Raw genomic sequence first — 17,999 nt, 5'->3', positions numbered from 1 at the left:
GTGTGTGTGTGTGGGCCTGAGTGTGTGTGTGAGGGCCTGAGTGTGTGTGTGTGGGCCTGAGTGTGTGTGTGAGGGCCTGAGTGTGTGTGTGAGTGAATATGTGTTGTTGACCCATTTTGAGGCCTCCAAGGCCTCTGGCCCATGGGAAACCCGCAAATCCAGGCTCCAGAGGGATAGTAGAGCTTCCTAGGGTCTGAGTGTGAGTGTTTTTGAACAATTGATCAGGGTGTTGCAAAGACTAGAATTGTAGCGTCCTCCTTCCAGGAGTTTACAGCCTGAGACTACTGCTGCAGAGATCTGCAGATACTAGCTAACCCCTCTCCCTATGCGGAACCTAATAAACTCATTGAGGTTCCATGTTGCTGGCAGTAGGAGCCTTCTATCAGAGTGATCGCCGCTTTGCTGCATGTGTGTCTGTATGTCCCTCCTTTCTTCTTTGTCACCCCTAGTCAGGGTTCCAGGACCCAAGCCATGTGTTCATGTCAGCTGATGTGACAAAGATTTTATGATTTTCAATTTAAAGCTAAAGAAACCAATACTCACAGAGGTTTAAAAAGTCCTCCCAAGGTGACCCGTCCTTTGAGTACCAAACTACAAGCGTCTAACTGACAGAACCGTCGTTTGGATTGCCCTCACACATGGTCAGAAACAGCCTTGCTTCCTACAAGATGCTTCTCCTGCTGGCTCATCTCTCCTGTTCTTGATTTGTAAATATAATCACTTTTTATGGAATAATTATAAAGATAAAGTAAAATGCTCATTCAGGTTTCCAGAACATACTCAGCATTTGGCAAACAGTCAATAAAAATTACCTTGCTGTTCTTCCTTCCCAGTCTAAAAGCAGCCAGGTTCAGTGTCTCCATCATGCTGTTGTGGGTGAATCTGCCATCTCTAAAATCCCAGAATGCAAACTCGGGTCTATGCCTGTTTCTTCCCATTGTACCATAAATAGGGTAACAATCTTGAGGCCTGGTCTTGGCTTCTACATGTATTTGACATTTTTTCCTGTACTCTTTTGTGTGCAAAGGATTGTTTACAAACAATTGTTTGTTGATAAATAGCAGGATTTGCACAGCCCTCTAGGCATCCTGAGTCTGTCAGTGGGCAGGGAAGGCCAGTCTATGGAAGTCACATTTATTCTGATCCTTAGAGCCAAAGGTCTGACAAACGTGTACTGTAGGCAAAGGGTACAACATACGCAAGGTCCCTGAGCAAGAAAAGAGATGACACATTTGAGGACCAAAGTGAAAGTTTGATCAGTCGTGATTCCTTTTGGGACATGCAGAGAGAGCCTTGGAGATAGGAGAGTTTGGAATCCTATGGCCTTCAGGGTCATTACTGGAACAAGCTCCTGAGGCCGCCTAGGCTTTCTGTATTTAGGACAGGCTTCTGAGTCGTCCAGGAAGGTACCAGGGAGAAGTTTCACCACTCCTCTTTCTGCCTGACCTGATGCCTCTCTCCTCCCTCCTACCTCTGCAGAACTCCTCCCCAGGTGACTCAGCACACAGTCCTCCTTTACCCCAAGGCTGTCTGTTACAGAGGCTTTTCAGAGGGAGGATGTGGCTGCTGAGCCAACCACTCTCAGAGGCAGTGCCCAAGTCTTCTAAATTCTTGGCCTGTCACAAGGGCCTGGAATGAAGAGAAAGGATTATCAGTTTGTATTCATGTTCTGACTACAAACTGTGTAACAGCGAATATAAAATACATAACAGTGTATGGGTCTAATTAAACCTGGTAGTTGGGCCAGTGAGATTGCTTACTTGCTGCCAAGCCTGAGAGCCTGGATTTGATCCCTGGAACCCACGTGTGGAAGGAGAGAACTGACCCCTTAAGGTTGTTCTGACACCCATACAAATGTCATGGTACATGTACCCCACCTTTACATAAACAGAAATAACTGTAGGAATTGTTGGACTCCTTTCTCCCCATTCTATGGGGAGATCTAAGAGTGACACAAACAAGCAACCCAAACTTCAGGTTGGTGAATCAGAGCAGGTTTTCCACCCACCCTGACTCAGGTGGCTGGGTTTTCATGTTTACATCCTTGTACAAGCCCCACCCAAGCCTCCAACAGAGTCTCCATGGGTGCTCAGAACCGGTGTCCTCATCAGGAGTTTCTTGCCTGGTCTAGTGTTTGCTTAGTTGAAGGAAAGATTTTCTTAGAGTAGATCCATGTCTACTCCCTGGGTGTAGGCTTCACACTCTCACAAATGCATGCAAGCCTTGGAAGGACATTGTTTTTTCATAAAGATGGGGTGACACATTCCAGACAAACACTTGTCACTTCCTCTGTTGATAATAGTATTGACAACACAGGTAGGTGCCACTGGACAAAGGTGCCCCAGCAGGATCAGGGTTGGCAGAGTGGCATTCAGCAGCTGACCTTGTATGGATGTTGTCGTTTCAGTGCCTCATGGCGTGGGAGTCAATTATTCCGCTACTGCAAGAAAAACAAGAGACCAAGTAGATCTGTTCTTGGAACAGAGACTCTTCTGCCTCCACAGGGCATGGCACCCTGAACCAGAGTGTCCCTGCAGTGCCGGAGAGGTGGCCGTGAGAACACAGCACAACAACACCTCCCGTTTGTGTACTTTCTCCCTCCCCTCCCCCCACAGTTGTTTTTCAGTTTAGTATTTATTCCTTGGTGGAGTCTGTGAGTCTGTAATCATCTCTCAACAGAAGCATACCTCCATATTGTGAAAGAACCTCCTAAATGGAACACTAAGAAGACTTGAAACTAAGGGACAGAACAGCCCCCAGATGACATGTGACATCACTTTGGGGGCAGCCCAATTGCTTTTGTGAGACAGAACAAGAACCTTGCGTTTCAGGGACACAGGAGACATGAAGAAGGCAGCTGTGGCTTGCTGTGGAGACCATGTGGTTCTGCACTTTACCCCTAAGGGCATTGACCTGTCCCAGCATAGGAGGTTAGGTACCTTCGTGGAAAGTCCTTAATTTACAGTGACTGTGGCCTACTGCCTGCTCATCATGAGTGGCATCTTTTGACTTGTTTCTGGTTCACGTGGGTCCATTTAAATCAGTGTCCCTGTGCACCAGTGCTTGAGCCAGCGTCCTCGTCCTTATGCCATGCCTCAGGAAGCTGAAGGGAATGCTCCTGGATCGTGTTTCTGGCATCACAGTGCTATAGATGAGAAGCTTTTCGGTGTGAATTGGCAAAAAAGGTGCATTTTTCTTTGTGAAGGTGTCAGTGTGCTTGTTTTGCTTGTTTAACCATTGTCGTGGTTGCTCTTAGACCTCTTAGGAAACAACTGCTATTTTATGGTCAGCGACTCTCCTGTGTGCCAAGCCCCAGTCCCAGTGTCTGCTTTATGCAATTTGCCTTTACTTCACCAAAAATGTCTGGTTTAATACTTCCTGTCATGCCCACTGAATATCTGGGCAACCTTGCAGTGAGGGCTGGTATGTCACATTGTCATGACTGTCACCAGTTTGTAAATTCAGTATGAATGTTCTACATGAGTGTTTAACACTCAGAATTCTGTGGTCAGGACGAAAACATCTGCAGGGTGCTCAGAGATGAGAGTGACAGCATGCTCTTTGCTTCTAGATATGTGGAAATCTCCATTTGCTGCCCAGATCTGGAGACTGCTGGCTGTGCTTAAAGTCTTCATTTGAAACTTTTCAAGTTGCCATAAATCCAGAAGTTAGAATGGCTCTTTTTCAGGCCATTGTTGAAAAGCAGCTGCAGAGTGTGTTCTTTCATCTGCTGCTCTTTGCTAAAACGCATAAATCCGAGCTCGGGTAAATGGAGGGGGTTCTGTTTGTTTTTAGAATGAAGCAGTCATGTTGCTGCTTCACATACAAGTTATTTGCAAATTCTAATCAGCGCACCGCGTGCTGAAGCCTCCCTTCCCTCGCGCAGAGCTGGCCTCCATCATGGACAGCAGCTAGACAGCATGAAACAATTTGCCTTTTCCTCACATGTTGCTGCTTCACATACAAGTTATTTGCAAATTCTAATCAGCGCACCGCATGCTGAAGCCTCCCTTCCCTCGCGCAGAGCTGGCCTCCATCATGGACAGCAGCTAGACAGCATGAAACAATTTGCCTTTTCCTCACATTTGACAAATTTGTGATTGAAATAATAGTTTCTGCAATTCTTGGTACTCGCCCAGACCCCTCTGTGCCATCCTGAACTCCTTTGATGTGAATTCTGTTTGGTACAAATAGAAATGGCCCGCTGGAGTGGAAAGGTAAGAACAGTCTGTCCACTCCAGACTTCAGTGGCCTGGAATCTCATTCCACCTCCAAAGCCATCAGGTTGGCGTGGGTGTAAATGCCCAGAGTCAACCTGAGCTTGCTGGTAGAGTCAGGGCGTGTGTCCATTGTTAGATGTCAGCAGACACCAAGCTGGCCCAGCAACGATGTTCATCTTTGGGAAACATGAAACTTGGCTTTGTGGATTGTGCCCTTGCTAAGTGTCGTTTGGCAAGAACTACAGAAAGAATTGAGGAGAAGCTAAAATTTGATGACGAGCTGGTTGCTGAAACCCCAAGTCAATCCTGTGTGCTGGTTAGCTACACAAGAAGGAAGCCTGTGAAAACAGCCCTGGGCTGCAGGGGAAGTAAACGGAGGAAAGCAGGATCCACAGGCATTCCCTCAAGAGAGGCTGGCTTTTACGGCATCTTGAAATTTCTGTCTTCTATTTATTTGGCCAGCAAGCAATGTCCCTAGACTTTGAGATTCCAGAAAGAGCTGGGATAATGGAAACTTTCTGTTCCCTAGAAATGATGTCAGTGGCTAAGCCAGGAACAGCCATGCACAAGAAGTCACTCTTAACCCTGTCTTCAGGCTAGCATCTGGCCCAGTAGACAGTGGAAAGAGGCCTCCTACCCACCTACTCTGGGGCTCCCTCAAGTTCCCGGAAGCTCAGCAGTCCCAAGCATTTGCTTCCTCTTGGCCAAGCCCAAAAGAGATTCCCCCCACAAAATATTGCTCAGAGACTACAGTGTCAAAAGGCCTTAGAAGAGGCCTCATTTGTTCCTTCTGAAGCCTTTGCCATGAAGTCACGGATCCCTCTTGTTTATTTCCCATGAGACTTTGCCTTGAGGGCAGAGCACTGGACTCAGGTAGAGAGACATGGATAGCTTTGGAGGCTTGAACACGGGACGGTGAAGTGAAAGTTGGCCCTATGACTGCCCGGTCCTGAGAGATGGAGGGTTTCTTCCCTGGGTTAGAGATCTGCATGGGCAAGAAAAGAGTTCTTAAAAACCAAGGAGATTGGAGAGATGCAAGAGTTTAGGGCAGCCAGGCGGTGGTGGCACACGCCTTTAATCCCAGCCCTCGGGAGGCAGAGGTAGGTGAATCTCTGTGAGTTCGAGGCCAGCTTGGTCTACAAGAGCTAGTTCCAGGACAACCTCTAAAACTTCAGAGAAACCCTGTCTCGAAAAAAACAAAAACAAAAAAACAAAAAACAAAAACAACAAAAAAAAGAGTTTAGGGCAGTGTCGTGGTTTGTAGTAGGAAAGGATACTATTAATGCTGACAGTTTACAAGAAGAATCTGAGCTGCTGTGCTCAAATCAAGGAGTAAGGAGGGGCTCCCTCCTCAGCCTCTGTGGGGTCGGGTTCAGTAATGATTGTTGGTGAGTGGAAAGTAGGCTTAGGGAGGCAGTGGGCTTGGTGCTTCACCAGGCATTTTCCCATAGCTGAAACAAGAAAGCCCCACTGTGCTTGGGGACAGAGGTGAACCCTCTGGAGTGTGCTCTAGGTGTTGAGTAGAATGTACTCTTTCTGCTGTCCACGGGAAGAAACTGTCCATGTACACTGCAGCCCTTGGTGAGGCCCAATGGAAGTTTTGACTTTACAAGTGAGCGTAATGGCCATGCTTCTCTTAGGATAGCACCAAAAGAACACTCAGCCTCTGGGCCTTGGTCCTGTCCTGTGAAGGCAGGACCTTCTGAAGCTCTAGGTACTAGGTAGCTGGTTGTTTCAGTGAGGTCATCCGAGCCATGGTAAGGGCACTACACTGCACTATCCTGAGCGGGTTGGGGTGGGTAGAACAAAGCCAAGGACTGCCTTAGAGACTGTGTTGACACTACTGGCTTGGGTCTTGGAGTCAGCTGGAGGTGGGCTCTTCTCTGGCTAGGTGGAGCTGGCGACCATGAAGGGTGATTCTTATGGAGGATCAGCTCCTGGGGCTGGGCCCCTTCTGGACCCCATCTTCTTATAAAGGGTATTTGGAAATGAAGTAAGGTAAGCACATGGCTAGGGGACTTTGCTCACCTTCATTTACAAATTACGTTGGGAATTTGGGCTTGAGGATGACAACAGATTGCATGTGCCTTCTCATCATCTGTGACTTGCTCTGCTCAGGTAGCAGGTGGCACTTAGCAGTAGAGTTGAGGAAAATGACCTCTTCTTGGCCAAACAGAGGTGCAGTCGGTGTGCTGGGGCTGCCTGCTTCCTCCCTGTTTTTAATTTAGTGACTAATGGGGGAACTTCGTTTTTTACCAGCCTGCTCTGTAGGTCATCAGTGTTCCGTTTTGAAGGTGTCCCCATGCTTGTACACATCAGAGGACAGGAACTCGGTGTCTGAGAAGGCTGGAGGCACTGTTACAGGGCTGACCATTCTCTCTTAATCATATCTGTTTGGAATATTCCTGGGTATGACTGACTATCCAATACTTTATGTGTGGCAAAAAAAAATGTTACTAGTTCTTAACTATTGTAGTTTGTAAATAAGCGCTGTGGGTGGGGAAACTTTTAAAGAGATAAATAAGATGTGTATCTCATATCGGTGTTCTTAGCACTTGAAAACCAACCCACCCAGGAAAAGCCACAGACTGTTAAAAGCATAGCAGTAGTTCTTAAACAGTTGTCAGTACCCACTAATTGCCTTACTAGTGTTTTAAAGTGTTGGCATAGAAAGAGTTTTACGTGTAGAAGCAGTTGGTCTAGAAACTTATTATGGGCCATCTTCAGTCCTCTTAAAGTCACAAGCCAGAGGTATAGGTCACAGAAGGAGGGTGGCCTTTGGGAAGCAAGACTAAATATTTCTGTTGGCAAATGGTATTTGAAAATAATGTCAAGAAACAGGGAGCACAGCCCGTTTTGATGTTTTTGAGGGAGAAAGACAAGCTTAGTGTGCTTTGGCCTAGTTGGGGTGTGGAGGATACCGACATTATCAGCAGTGACAAATTGCATAGCTTCAGAGAACCCTCCAGATTACGGCAGCATGAGAGGCTTGCCTTGCCTCTTCAGAGTGGTCTCAGAGCACACTGGGATAGAAATTCTCCAGAGGTTGAAATGCCAAATAGCTTACCTGTTCTGCCAACTCACTCACTACTAAAGCCAGTGTTGAAGGGTTCAAATGTGCCTCTCCCAGAAGTACCGCCCAAGTATTGGGTGATTCTGGGCTTTCCACAGTCCAGGTCAGAGCAGCTAACACCTGTGCACACTGCTGTTGAACAGGCTGGGCCACAGCCTTAGACTGGCACTCTGCCAGGAACAGTGCTGCAGGGAAGGAAGAGGGGCTGTGTCCACTGGGCCTTCATCTATGAACAAAGCAGCACAAGCCAGCGTCTTTTCCAGTCAGCACGGCCCACGTAGGCCGTGCTGGGCTGGGCTCCCTCAGAGTCCCTGCTCATTGTATTTCCTTGTGCCTGTTCCCTTCATGCCTGCGTCAGGAACGCACGGAGAGACAGCCTACACCTGACAGACTCCCATGAAGCAAACTGCCAGCAAACCTTCTGACTCCCATGCTAACTCTTCAAGGGCATGAAAACAAATATTTGGACTTTTTTAGAAATTGTTCTTTGTGTTTAAAACTTCCAGAGAAAGAAACAGGCTTCTGAGGAATGGAGTCCCACCCTGGTGTACTGGCTCTCTCCCTGCTGCCATTAAACCAAAACAAAAGCTGTGAACATAAGTGCTTGAGGGAATATGTGTTGACAAGAAAGTGATTTATTTACAGAACTAAGTCTTTGTCTCATGAAACTACCGAAAAAGAATGTCACCTTTCTCTTTGTTACAGAACCAGAGATGTTTTGTTGTATTTTTTTATGCTGGCACGAGGTTCTTGTCCTCTTTGATTTTTCATGTATCTGTGTGTAAGAAATTCTGTTTGTTGTTTACTATGGAATTAGTATTTCATTTTGAGGTAAACAAAGAATTTGTATTGCTTGATAAACTATTAGCTTGTAAATTAAAAAAAAAATCTTTACCTCACTTAAAGCAATGGACCAATAAACCTATAAAAGATTTATTTATCCTGGATCATGTGCTCATTTGTATCTGTTAGGACCCGAAAATGGGATGCCTATCTTTCTGGGTTTTTAAAAGTTTCTCTGAACAGATGATAATTTGCTTATGAGAATCGGAACATTTCTTGCAGGGTAATAAGAAAAGGCAAACGTAAGTACACACTTATCCTTCCTGTTCACTTCACGGTAGGTCCTGCCTCAGTTCACCCTCTCCTGCAGTCAGGGAGATGGAAACACTGTATACTATAGTATCACTGTATACTGTAGTATCACTGTATACTGTAGTATCACTGTATACTGTAGTATCACTGTATACTGTAGTATCACTGTATACTCTAGTATCACTGTATACTCTAGTATCACTGTATACTGTAGTATCACTGTATACTGTAGTATCACTGTATACTCTAGTATCACTGTATACTCTAGTATCACTGTATACCATAGTATCACTGTATACTGTAGTATCACTGTATACTCTAGTATCACTGTATACCATAGTATCACTGTATACTATAGTATCAGTGAGATGATTTTTCTCACACGGGCAGCCGTTTCCTGATTCTTGCTTTGTGTTTGTTTTCCTGCCATGTTTGAGAGGCATTTTCAAGAAAAGGAATGCCTGTGGTTTATGAGAGTGATTTTGAGGAGAACAGGGCCAGAATTCAGTTCCCAGTACCTGTGTCTGGTAGCTCACAACCACATGTAACTCCTGTTCTACAGGACCTCCTTTGCCTTTGTTGGGCCCAGGGGGGTCGTCCCAAGATGGGGACAGACCACCAAAGTCTAATAAACCAAAAGTGAACTTTAATCCAGAAACCAGATTCCAGGAAAAAATTAAATTAAAAATCTCCATGGGGCACAAAAAGCTTATCAGCTAGCTGAGACCACAGCCAGAGATGGATTTTGTAAGGTTGTGGCAAAGGCTGGTTTCTGAACCTACCTTTTTATAGTAGGGACACCCAGCCTTAGGTCTGAACAAAGAAATTTTTACAATCTCTAGGTAAAACTCAGATACAGATTGCCTTACTTTACAATCTCCATTAACAGAGTTTTTCAGCTAAACTAGTGTTTATATTTAATGTCTTTCTTGGTCCTTCCAGGTGGTGTTTACTGAAGCCCTGTGCTCTCCCCTTTGCTGCTGCCAGTCTCATGTAGCAGGGATAATGCCTAACCCAGAGGTCATAGATCTATCTCCTAAGAGTTAGCCCGCTGTTAATAGTTCATCCTTAAGCTGCTGAGAGAAGTCTGTTCTCATTCTCCTAGGCTTACAACTTTACATTTCTTTATTTCTACATTCTTATTTCTGGAATCTGCATTTTTATATTCTTATTCTTGGAGCCTTCAGCCTTCTCACATGCACATTCCCACTCAGCGCATGTACATGTAATTTAAAATGAAGCTGAGCGTGGTACACGTGGGAGGTAGATCTCTGAGTCTGAGTCCCGTCAACCAAAGCTTGATAGTGAGGCGTTGTTTCATATTTATATATGTGATATATATGCATGCCAGACCTTGTAAATGGATGTCCCAATGATTCTGGATTTAGTGATAATTATTTGATTAATCCAACATCATTAATTCAATACTACAGTGATATAAAATGGGGCAGCAAGATGGAATAAAGAGATTTGAGACAGGGCTGGAGAGATGGCTCAGTGGTTAAGAGCATTGCCTGCTCTTCCAAAGGTCTTGAGTTCAATTCCCAGCAACCACATGGTGGCTCACAACCATCTGTAATGGGGTCTGGTGCCCTCTTCTGGCCTGCAGGCATACAGACAGACAGAATATTGTATACATAATAAATAAATTTTAATAAAAAATATATAAAAAGAGAGATTTGAGACTTAAACTCCATTGTCTCATTAATAACTGGTTCTAGGGTAGTTACATCTCTGAGCTTTCAGTACTGTGACCTTTGAAGTGCAGGAAAGCCTTCGCTATAGGGTTTTTGACAAACTAGTCATGTACACAAGGCACCTGTCTGGTGAGCACTGTGACAGCCCTTACGGAAGATGTTTAAATATGTCCAAGTTCAATATTTTTTAGAGATTTATTTATTTTGTATATAGTATGCACGTATGACTGCAGGCCAGAAGAAAGCACCAGATCTCATTACAGATGGTCGTGAGCCACCATGTGGCTGCTGGAAATTGAATTCTGGACATCTAGAAGAGCAGCCAGCCAGTGCTCTTAACCACTGAGCCATCTCTCCAGCCCCCCAAGTTAAATATTAATGAGTAAGCTTTTTCTATATACTTAGTCAGCTGATTTTTTTAAAGGAGCATTTATATACCTTCCACCTTCTCATTTTAAAAGGTACAAAGGTCAGATGCTGGGGGGTTGGGGTCAGACTGAAATAAATAGAAATGAATAGTTAAAGCCATGGCGAGAGCTGGCAAGATGGCTGTGCAGGTGAAGGTGGTTGACCCTGGGGACCACATGGTAACACACGCACGCACGCTCACACACACGTTATAAAAATCTTTTCTTAAACCAAAGCAAGAAGTGATTTAAAAAAAAAGAAGAAGAGGTTGTAATGGGTCAGCTGGATTTAAGAGATAACTTTGAAAAAGGGGACTAGGTCAGAGGTGATTTGGAGCCTGACGACCTGGGAGGTGGAGGTGATGTTATTCTATCAGTCAGGAAAGAGAGGATGGATACAGTAATCTTAAATGGTGAATGGGGGTGGAGGTGATGCTATTCTATCAGTCAGGAAAGAGAGGATGGATACAGTAATCTTAAATGGTGAATGGGGGGAATAAGGAGCGGGAGGTGTTGACTCGGCTGTTGGAAAATTCTGGAGTCTGGGGGGAAATTCAGAGTATTGAAGAACCAAAGGGGGCTGCTGGAGTCTGGGGGGGGGGAAATTCAGAGTATTGAAGAACCAAAGGGGGCTGCTGGCACCTAGGAGTTAAAGAGGTAAGGACAGAAGGAAGAGGATGGGGTTGGAAATGCACTGAGCTTGGAAGAGAGGAGGAGGGAAGACAAGTTTTGATCATTCTCTGCAAGGGAATCAGATACAAACTGTATTCACTCCAGCCTGAGAATGCCACATCTGCAGTTTCGGGGGTCCCACCCAGAAAAGAAGGATTTGAACTCACAATGTAAATGTTGATTTTATTCGGAGCGAAAGGGACAATCAGAATAAGTAACTCAGAAAAGCTGATGCCAAACACCCCAACTCTTCACACCATCCACTCAAGAAAGTGATGATTGAAAGTGTCTGACAACATATTTCACTGGTCCTTGCTGGATTTTGCTATTGTTGCTGGGTTTGTTTCTTTGAGGCAGGACTTTATGTATTTCTGGTGGCCTCAAACTACAGTATAGCTAAGGATAGCCTTAAAGTTCTGATCCTTCTGCCTCAGCCTCTCAAGTGCTGGAACTTCAGCTGTGCACGGCCATGCCTGATTTATGAGGTGCTGAGGTTCGAAGCCAGGAATCAGTGCTTGCAAGCACTCCACCAACTGAGCTTCCTAAAAGCAACAGTGTTAACACTGCCATGAACTTCGTTGCTCTCTTGTTCCTAGCCGAGGAAGACTCAACCAAGAAAACTGATTTTTTTTCAAGATTTTACATTAACTTGAAAACTATTATTATTCGTATAGAAATGTCAGATTTTACAAAATGTCCATTTCATGTTCATTCCCCCTCGGGCTTAAGTCTTCCACAGAACCTCTAGCATTGTGCACATGTGACTTGCTATCCCTTGATTGGAACCCTTAAGACAGTGATGGAAGAAAGGCTAGCTGAATGGAGCCTGAACCCCTCCAGGACCTAGAATGCCAGTGCAAGCAGCTGGTACCCCAGACCCTAACCTCTGCCTTTCTCCAATACCCAGAAACTGATTTTCCCTCCCACCAGGAACCTAAGGGCATCAGCAGGCCGTTGGAAGGCTGGAATTGGGGTTTCATGGGCAGAACTTGGTAATTGAGGTGTTTTCAGCTCCTTCATTTCTCCACACCCTCTCCTTGTGCCCTTGGGACTTGTTTGTAGGCCACGATGCTGTAAGGATTTGCAAAAGAGGATTAGAAAAGGAGAGCTGGAATGAGGCAAAGGGAAGCAGGCAACTTAGCAGCTTCCCCTGTGCCTGGATCATCCCCCACTGCTCTTTCTCACCACAGTGCATCAGATGTTACCAAGCGAGTCCTGGGATAATGAACCTCTCCCTGTCTCCACTACCACTGTGGACTAGACAGCTGTTTCATCTTTGCCTCGGCCCTGCATTTAGTCACTAAGCAAATCCTCCTAGGGCAGTGGTTCTCAGCCTTCCTGATGCGACCCCTCTAATACAGGTCCGCATGCTGTGTGACCCACAACTATAAAATTCTTTTTGTTGCTACTCCATAACTGTGGCTTTGCTTTTGCTATGAATTGTAATGTAAATATGTAATATGCAACCCACAGGTTGAGAACCATGTTCTACACTTCTTAGCTGCTGAGAGCTCTCTCCTGGGCACCGTGGGCACACAGGGAGCCACACAGCTGTGGGCTCTGTCTTCTGAGAGCCTGTAGTCCAGTGGGAAGCATATAAACAGTGTGCTGTGAAGGGAAATACAGAAGCTTAAACAAGATTTAATTTAGACCAACGTGGAGGGAGGAGTTTTTCTTTTCTCTTCTGCAAAATAGGGATAAATAATAGTTACCTTGAAGGAGTCTTTATGAATTATTATATACAAAGATTTAAAGTGTTTACTAGTACTGTTTGTTTAAAAGTCTGTGATGGAGATGGGATATGGATGTAGGTTGTGTGGAGGTTGGAGAACATGAAATCATTCTCTTCTGGAGGTTTACACTTTCCCCGTGTAGCAAAGAGCCTTGTGAAGCCTTCCTTAACACCCCCTGTTCATGTAAAGAAGAACTGGCAAGGGAGACAGGTTCCCATTGTGACTGTGACTATGCCTTCCTTTTGTTACAGGGACCACTCAGATCCTGCCCCTCATTTATGGCCAGGCTGTTGGCAGCCCTGTCCTAAAGACCTCTTCTGGTATCAGGAAGGAGAATGCAATAGTAGCTGGTCCAGCCTTCTGACTTCCATGTCCCGCCCTGCTTTGGCACGCCTTCCTGGAACTGTCTGTGTTTGGCATAGCCTTCCCTTCTGTTTCTAGGACCCCACAGGTCTTTCCTCCTGCTTTTACTTAATGACAGCACAAGAACCTGGCCAACCTTTAGCTGGAAGAGATTTTCGGATTCTCAATGAGTGACTTCAGGACAAGGGAAGCATTTCTGTTACACCATGCGTGTTCAGTCTTAGTTATACATTCAAAACAAAGCTGTCGAGCTTTAAAACAATGTCTATCCCAGGCTGTGCGAGTCCCAGTCTGTGGAGATGGGACCTGAGAGCAGTCATTTTCAAATCTTTCCTAGTCATGCAATGTGTAGAAATGTGTCTTTGTCTGCACGTGTTTCTGGACGGCTGAAGGCTGAGGGAGGAAGCACTTAACAGGTAGGTGCCTGATCCACATGATCATCCGGTCAGAGCCTCTGCCTGCTGGACACAAGATCGTGAAGATTCTGTGTGGGGAATTAAGATTTGGTGTAGAGCTGGCAGGATGGTTCTGCAGGTAAGGATGCTTCCAGAGGACCCGAGTTTGATTCCCTGCACCCATGTCAAGGGCCTTATAACAACCTCTAACTCTAGCTCCAAGGGATCCAAGACCTTCCTCTGGCCTCCAAGGGCATCTGAACACACATGAAATGTTTTCAGAACATTTGTTGCAGAGCTGGTAAGATGGCTTAACAGGTAAGGACACTTGCCACCAAGCCTGACAAATCTGAGTTCAAGCCCAGATCCTACACGGTGTAAGGAGAGGATGAACTTCAGCCCACACTCGCGCTCATGTGTGTGTGCGTGCACACACACCTTTGCAATTCACACTTATTCTAGTGAAGCCAAATAACTCTGGCTTTTTTCCGTCCTTCTGACTCCTGGACCAGTGTCTGGCTATGGAGAAGCTCGCCTGTTCTTTCACTGCTGGGTCATCTGCCTGTGCTTGCCTGGAGGTGGGTGCTCTTGTTTCTTAAGGGAGAGGCCAGGAAGAGGTCAGGAAGAGGTCAAGGAATTGTTGCCTAAGGCCTTGTTGGGGAGCTCACACGTGTCAAGTCACACAGTGGTCACTGAGTCCCTTCAGGGCACAGAGAAGAAAATGTCCTTGGAAGGGACAAAGGATCCAAACCAAAGATTTGGTCAGAATGGCTCCTGTGAGTTTCTGACAGAGCCTCCAACTGTAAGGAAGTAAATAAATAAATAGTTTTATAAAATTGTCAGAAAGGAACCAAGTTTTTGGTGCTGTTCTTCTTTGAGAAAGCGCTTATAATTAAAAAAAAAAAGAAAGCCTGTGGTTGATGTAAACACCAGGGCCCTAAACCTAAACCCACACAGTAGTCAGTTTTTGTCTTACCCAATTGGAACAATTGCCAAGAAGGAGAGAAAGGAAGATAGGACAAAGCAGGTGCCCGTGAACTTGTCCAGAGTGAGCTGATAGATCTTGTTATATAGGGTGGATGTCACCACGCCAGTCAGAGCTAGGCACAGCTGCAATATAACAAACACCTTTCCTGTGGAAGAAACAAAGATTATCAGGACATATATTGTTGTCCCTGTCTTCTTCCCCTACCTGGTCCCTGGGGATCTCCAGAGACCCCCATCACGCTCCTAGGGACTCCTTTTCAGTCCCCATGGCTCAATTTGGAGGGAATCCTGTCTCCATCTAGTTGGATCTTCCAGAAATATCTTTCCTTGACTCTGACTTGTAGTGACTAACTTTGGTGAACTTTCTCTACCCTCCTTTCTCCATTCTTCTTGCCCCACATAGAAACCAGTACGTTCCCTATAAGTTTGAGGATGCTTCTAGGGTGTGTGTGTGTGTGTGTGTAGGCTATGAGTACACATAGCTGCAGGGACCCTCCTCTCATCCTGCCCAGCCCCCACACCAGCATTTTATGAGTGTTAGAGATCCACTCCACTCTCAGGACCTCGTGCAAGCACTTTATCAACTGAGCCATCTCCCCAGCCCTGCTTCTGAATCTTCTGTTTCTGAGAGTCTGTGACAGCAAGCAGGACATCCTGGAGAGTCCTCTGCTCACCATAGGAAGAGTCCTTTATGAGTTTGGACATGGCTGATCGGATGGTCGTGATGGGGATAAGTGCAAACATCATGATGGCTCGAGCTGTAACAGATCGGAAGAATACTTCGCATTTGAGTCCAGCTTTAACACAGATCAAAACAAACAAAGGCTTCCCTTCCAGTGCCCCCCCCCCCAATCCCCAGTCCCTGTGGAAGACTAGACCTCTCTGCTGGGAGGACCCTGAGTAGCCCAGACTCTGAATCTCTGGCTCTCAGAAATGGTTCCCCCACCTAGTTCAGCTGCCTCACCTCATTATTAACTAGTGGGGGATGGGGAGAGAAAGAAAAGGAAGGGGGAAGGGCTGGAGAGAAGGGCACTCTGTCCTCTGCACAAGGATTCTTACCTGTAACTTTGCCATTTTGCTGGCTGTCTCTCTGAGGTCTATGACCTGGGGTAGTTCCCTGATAACCATCTAGAGGTTTTTTTTTTTCCAAATTGTTAGCTATTCGGCATGTACAGCCTACGTAAGTTAACATGAAATAAGCCCTAAACTCTGTTTTTTCCCTACGCTGGTCACATATCAAATGCTCAATAGCTACACGTGGCTAGTGGCCATTGTGCTGACAGGTGAGGCCACGATTACAGCTGGAGAAAGTTCTGTTACCGTGTGAGTTCTAGAGCTTTCTGCTCAAGGTTGTCTGACCTCTCTGTCCTCCAGTGGAAACCCCAGTCCACGGTCTTGTGGGTATGCTCTCCAATGCTTGTGGAGCCAATGGAGTTCCACTGGAGCTAATTATTGAGAAATTCTCTGCATTGTTAAAAAGCTCTTATCTGGCCCTAGATGATTTAGGGAACTTTTTGTGTATTTTATCTATTTAAAGCTAGAAAGAGAGGGCTGGGGAAGTAGCTTAGCAGGTAAAGGTGCTTGCTACCAGATAACCTGAGTTCAATCCCTGAAGCCACGTGGTGTAAGGAGAAAATGAACTCTGCCAAACCATCCTCTGAGCACCGCAGGCGTTATAGAGAGCACGCTGCCCACTCTGCTTACAGAGATACAATTTTAAATTATTAAAGTCACATGAACCCATCTCCATTTCAGGCTGTGCCATCCACTGACTACACCTCCTTGCCCCAGAGCATGGGCACCACTGTGGCAAGATCCAGTGAGCAATACAGGTAATACATGCACAAAACAGACAAACCCATTCTTGTCTCCCCTGTACTGAACTGGGACTCCTAGACCACACCCCTAACCTATGACACAGATTGCCTGCAGCATCCTGCCTCCCTGAGCCCCAAACTTACCAATGTAGAACGTGTATGTCTCCTTCACAAAGGCTAAGAGAAGGGCTCCAGACCCAAAGGAGACCATCCCAATTATGATCATTGTGGTGTCCAGGAAGTAGCGGGAGAAGACTAGAACACCCAAGAAGCTGGTGATGAAGATTATGTACCCAGAAGCCATCCCATAGCCCAGCTGCACTTGGTTCCAACTGAGAGGTTCCTTTAGCACAAAAAGGGCCATGACATCCACTGTGCCCACAACGGCCAGGTCATAGACAATGGCGCCCACAAATAGCAGGGCGATGATGGTCCGGGAGGTCTTCCTTTTCCCAGGAGTCATAGCGTTCCTGGATGCATCCTGCTTGCCCAGCTCATCTGGATCCATGGTTCGATAGGTGCCCACCATGCCAGATACAGTATCTACAGTGGGGTACACCTTGTTGGACTTGGACACAGACTCAGGGACCTTCAGCACAAAAAGGCTGTAGAAAAGGGCAAAAGCCGCACAGCCCACGCTACAGGAGGTTAACAGGAGGCCCTGAGCAGAGTGCCCAACTATTTGTTTGAAGAGATGCCCCGAGGCCATGCTCCCACAGAACCCAGCCAAGCCCAGTACTAAATCAATGAGGATGAGGCGCAAGGAGCGGTGGCCTTCAGCGCAGCCTAGGGATCCCAGTGCCATGACCCCGGACCAATAAGCGGAGAAGCCCCCGCAGAGCCCACTGAGCGCCACTGCTCCGTACAACACCTCCACCGGCCAGTCCAGCATCACTTTGAGGAGGAGTCCTGTGCGGCACAGCAGGAAACCCAGTGTTGCCATGCAGATAGAGATCTTGCGATGGTAGCGGTCACTGAGCCAGCCCAACCCATAGGCGGACAGCAGCGGTGTCAGACCCATCACGAGGTTGTAAATGATGTAGAAATTGGAGATGGCCTTCTGCTGTTGGTCCTCCTGATGCCCCCTGATCGACTGGCTGGCATTGTGGTTGGAAGAGCCTCCAGCCTCAGATGAGAAGGACTCCTTCACTACCAAGAGTAATCCTGCATCGTAGAGGGAGCCGGCCACCTGGGTTGAGGCCACCACAGGCTCTATCCAAGTCCTCACCTGGAAGCCAGAGAGCCGGTTTCCCCACGGACAGCTGACCCCGGGACCCATGTAACCTGTGCTGCGGCAGGGCACAGGGTTTGCTGTCTGCAGAAAGCTGATCCCAAATCTGACTGCTTTACAGAGGGTCGGGGCTCAGTCCCTAAGTGCTTGGGAGAAGCCTGGGGCGGCTCCTGTGACAGCAGCTAGTTTAATGGCCAAGGGACCAACCTAACTGTGGCCCCTCCTCCCCAGTCGGAAAAAGCAGCGCCCCGCCCCCACCTCCACCCGGGTCTGGTTGAGCAGGCTGGAGGCTGCCCAGGGAAGCCATAG

General features: G+C 46.6%; 2 protein-coding genes across 2 annotated transcripts in view; one reads left to right on the top strand and one right to left on the bottom strand.

Annotated features, from left to right (window-relative positions):
- The window catches only part of Snx30 (sorting nexin family member 30), a 115,075-nt gene extending 106,846 nt beyond the window's left edge, over positions 1-8,229 (top strand). Inside the window, exon 9 of the mRNA XM_005352640.3 lies at positions 2,408-8,229. Within this exon, the coding sequence (XP_005352697.1) occupies positions 2,408-2,467 (60 nt within the window). The 3' untranslated portion in view covers positions 2,468-8,229. The remainder of the gene's footprint in view (positions 1-2,407) is intronic.
- Positions 8,230-12,142: 3,913 nt separating this feature from the next.
- On the bottom strand, positions 12,143-17,738 carry Slc46a2 (solute carrier family 46 member 2). Its single transcript, XM_005352639.3, has 4 exons — positions 16,604-17,738; positions 15,317-15,400; positions 14,632-14,788; positions 12,143-12,235 (listed from the first exon to the last, which is right to left on the bottom strand). The coding sequence occupies exons 1-4, from the start codon at positions 17,736-17,738 to the stop codon at positions 12,181-12,183; spliced, it is 1,431 nt and encodes a 476-aa protein (XP_005352696.1). The 3' UTR covers positions 12,143-12,180.
- Between the last annotated feature and the right edge of the window lie 261 nt (positions 17,739-17,999).

This window comes from Microtus ochrogaster, chromosome 10, assembly GCF_000317375.1.
Source record: "Microtus ochrogaster isolate Prairie Vole_2 chromosome 10, MicOch1.0, whole genome shotgun sequence".
NCBI lineage: Eukaryota > Metazoa > Chordata > Mammalia > Rodentia > Cricetidae > Microtus > Microtus ochrogaster.
Note: the sequence above shows the minus strand (reverse complement) of the source record. Positions and strands in the feature narration are given on the sequence as shown.

Excerpts from the sequence above, each read along its gene's own strand:
- Slc46a2 (XM_005352639.3), bottom strand. The coding sequence starts at position 17,738 with ATGGGTCCCGGGGTCAGCTGTCCGTGGGGAAACCGGCTCTCTGGCTTC. Across the intron at positions 14,789-15,316 it reads CATAAAGGACTCTTCCTATG|GAAAGGTGTTTGTTATATTG; the intron begins GTGAGCAGAGGA and ends TTTCTTCCACAG. Across the intron at positions 12,236-14,631 it reads TTGGCAATTGTTCCAATTGG|CATCGTGGCCTACAAACAAG; the intron begins GTAAGACAAAAA and ends AAATCCTTACAG.